Raw genomic sequence first — 3,398 nt, 5'->3', positions numbered from 1 at the left:
CTAGATTATATACTTGATTTATTACGCTTTTGGTAGATAAAGTTAATAATACGTAACTTTTTCCTTTAATATTCGTGAAAATAAGAATTAATATATTACTATTAAATTAAAGTTAAATTAATAACTATGTTAAGACAACTCACACACGGTCATCTGGTAACCAGATAACCTATAAACCTATTATTTTTATATTCTTCTAAATACATACTTAAATAGATAAATTACCAACCAATTAAATAAACTAAAGCGGTTAAAAGAAAAATTACTATTTACCTACATTCTCAACAAAATACCCTTCAAGTCATAGTCACCCTACTGATAGACAACTAGATTTTCCCCGAGGATTTTCCCTTTAGGGGTTGTGTTTCTGAAAATATCCCGGTGGGTGCCAACACCGGGGGTAAAAACATCCCTTTTATTGAGTTCCTCGCTTTTTACAACTTTTATGAGTGATTTTTCTTTTAAGAAACTTGTTATCCGTCTTACGTTAATTGGGGAATAATAAAAAAATAACCTCTTTAAAACACTGGTTTAAGAATGGAGATTTTCTATTGTCGATATTACTCAATATTTTAAAATTAAAACTGAATATTCTTGGTTAAATTAAAACAGACCGAGATAGTTAAAAAACACACTTCAGATGATAATAATTTATTGTACAGCACAATTATGAAGAAGCGTTGCTCTCCATAGACGACTTGAGCACATTTTCTAGTATCGCCAACCCGGGAACATTAGCCTTCTGGTACCATTCCTCTTCTTTCAAGAGGTTGAACCAAGCCGACAGCTTCTCGAACTCTCCATCTATTGGCACTATAGCATCCAGAGACGACACTGAGGCCACGCAAGACACATCAGCCAATGTCAAATGATCACAAGCCAGAAATTTGGTCTTCTGCAAGTATTTCTCCAATATTCCATAAGCTTCCTTCACGTCAGCTACTTGCTTCTCAGTTGGTCCCGTTTGATTCTCACGACGAATGCCGACGAAAATAGCAATAATATTAGAAAACAATTTTGTCGCATCATAATATAAACGCTGATCGATTGTCGCTCTTAAAGCCAGGTCGCTAGGGTACAATTTCTCTCGCTGGTCAGCTCCGTACTTAGACACAAGGTAGGTTATTATGGCGTGGCTGTCTGCGAGGAAGAAGTCACCGTCTTCTAGCAATGGAACTGTGTGCATGGGGTTCTTCGCGATGTATTCAGGCTTGAGGTTATCTCCCGCGAGTGTGTTCACGTCTACCGTCTCGTGTTTCAGTTTCAGGAGTTCTGCTAACATCATAACAGCCCTGGCTGGCGGACTAGGGTCCAACTTGTATATCACGACCGGCATGTTGACTGTACAATGGTCTTTATCACACTGCTCACTAAAATTGCAGTATCTTAATAGATAGCCGAGTTTACAAGTGCTCAAGGTTTTATCTGATTAAATATAAAGTATGTATGTTTTTTGATTATTATTGGCATTGGATTCGACAGATAAGAATATAAAATAACAAGTTAACTGGGTCCGCGGTTCAAGTCTCAGTATAGGCAGTGGGAAAATTCTTAGCGTGCGAATAAATAATACACAGAAAATATTTATTTCTTAGTCCTTTCGTGATTCAAATGCGAAACTTCATCATGCAATGAGATGCAAAAGTAGAGCAATGTATATTCTTCATTAACGACAGTTCAGCATTTAATCAAATGTCAACATAGTAATTTTCATTGAGTGCTCATCTATGGATTATCACGCGTTAATCAAACGCCTACGATAGTACTACATTAACCAAGCATGTGTTGTTTTATCAATATTCTACGAACACTGCACGCCTCAAACACAATTACGATATCTCGATAACCACCATTATCGAAAATATCAAAAAATTTTATCACGCAGTATTGCAAAAACGTTCAGAGAGTCGACATGCCGATTATCATTCATAAATTAGACGCGAGTCCACCGGCTCGAGCCGTTCTTATGATGGCGGAAATCCTCAAACTAAAATACGAGGCATTCGACGTAGACTTGCTAGAGTCAATACCCCTAGAACCAGAAAATTTCGATACATTCCACAGAAATCGGATGAGGAGAATCCCGATGATCGAAGATGGAGATTTTGTCATTGGAGATAGTCATGGGATCCTGACATATCTTGTGTCCAGGTATGGAGCAGAAAAACGTTCTGAATTGTACCCTGGAGCCTTAGCATCAAGGATGATAATCGAGGAACGACTTAATTTCGAGTCGAATGTTCTCTTTCCTGTGTGTAAAAGTGCGATCAAAAGCATTTTATTCGAAAAAGCGAGTGCTTTAAGTGATAATCTGGTAGCTGCTATCAATCACGCTTATGGTGTCCTGGACAGTTATTTGCAGGAAACTTGTTTTGTGGCCTGTGACCATCTAACCCTGGCTGATGTGTCGATAGTGTCTACAATATCTTCAATAACAATTTTATTACCAATTGACAAAAAGTATGAAAATCTCATCAGCTGGTTGGATTATCTAAAGAACGAAGACTGGTATCAAAAGATAAATGTACCAGGATTGGAAGAGTTGAAGGAAACTTTTAAGAATGTGTGGGCATTAAACAGATTTAAGTGTAGTGAAAAATAACTTATTTTTTAATCAATTAGTATTTAAGCTTCAGGTATAGTTTTAAGACTTTTGCATTGCATGACTTGTGTATAATATTACAAGGAAATTAACGTGAGATCGCATCTTTACTTTAGTTTGCTAGACATCTCAGCATCAGTTGCATTGCTCGTTGTCACAAATTACCTGTTTTCAGTGAACTTTAAACCTTATGTAAAAATGCTTAATCACGTTAATCCCTTTTAATGTTAGATAATAGTATTATTTTGTGTTTTTTTATGAATTATTTTTTTCTGTGAAAAATATAACGTTCATGATGATGTGACATATTTTATAAATATTTTGTTTGTCGGGTCTTCTTATTATCTGATGATAATTTAGGGTAATTATCTAAACTTAAGTATTAGTATTATCTAGTTATTGTACTTGTAATCAATTTATTATTGACGTGTAATAAAGAAGGTACTACTTTTTTACTTATACGAAGCGATTTTATTTCAAATATTTATCTTGTCTCTGCACTGAGTTTTATTTTTTAGTAATTAGTGAACCTATTTACTTGCATTTGTGCACCCATTATACATTTTTCATTTATTTTTACATCTATTACTTTCCTTACGTAAATACAAGATTTAAATTCGTAAATAGCTGCTAAAACAAGCATTTGTGCTTTAAAAGACAATTAACCTTATCTGTAACAAAGTTATGTGTGTTTAAGAAATAATTATCACATGCTCCAACGGTGAAGGAAAACATCGTGAGGAATCCTTGCGTGCCTAAAATTTGTTTGCAAAGTCCCCAACTCGCATTTGGCTAG

At 35.2% G+C, this 3,398-nt stretch overlaps 1 protein-coding gene and 1 pseudogene across 1 annotated transcript; one reads left to right on the top strand and one right to left on the bottom strand.

Moving 5' to 3' along the window:
• Positions 1–635: 635 nt before the first annotated feature.
• Positions 636–1,379, bottom strand: LOC142980057 (glutathione S-transferase 1 pseudogene; annotated as a pseudogene).
• Positions 1,380–1,896: 517 nt separating this feature from the next.
• LOC142979890 (glutathione S-transferase 1-like) lies at positions 1,897–3,018 on the top strand. Its single transcript, XM_076125111.1, has one exon. It carries the CDS (start codon positions 1,913–1,915, stop codon positions 2,600–2,602), a length of 690 nt encoding a protein of 229 aa, XP_075981226.1. The 5' UTR covers positions 1,897–1,912; the 3' UTR covers positions 2,603–3,018.
• The last annotated feature ends 380 nt before the right edge of the window (positions 3,019–3,398 follow it).

Source organism: Anticarsia gemmatalis, chromosome 17, assembly GCF_050436995.1.
Source record: "Anticarsia gemmatalis isolate Benzon Research Colony breed Stoneville strain chromosome 17, ilAntGemm2 primary, whole genome shotgun sequence".
Lineage (NCBI taxonomy): Eukaryota > Metazoa > Arthropoda > Insecta > Lepidoptera > Erebidae > Anticarsia > Anticarsia gemmatalis.
The sequence above is the reverse complement of the archived record's forward strand: the minus strand, read 5'-3'. Positions and strand labels throughout refer to the sequence as shown.

Excerpts from the sequence above, each read along its gene's own strand:
- LOC142979890 (XM_076125111.1), top strand. The coding sequence starts at position 1,913 with ATGCCGATTATCATTCATAAATTAGACGCGAGTCCACCGGCTCGAGCC.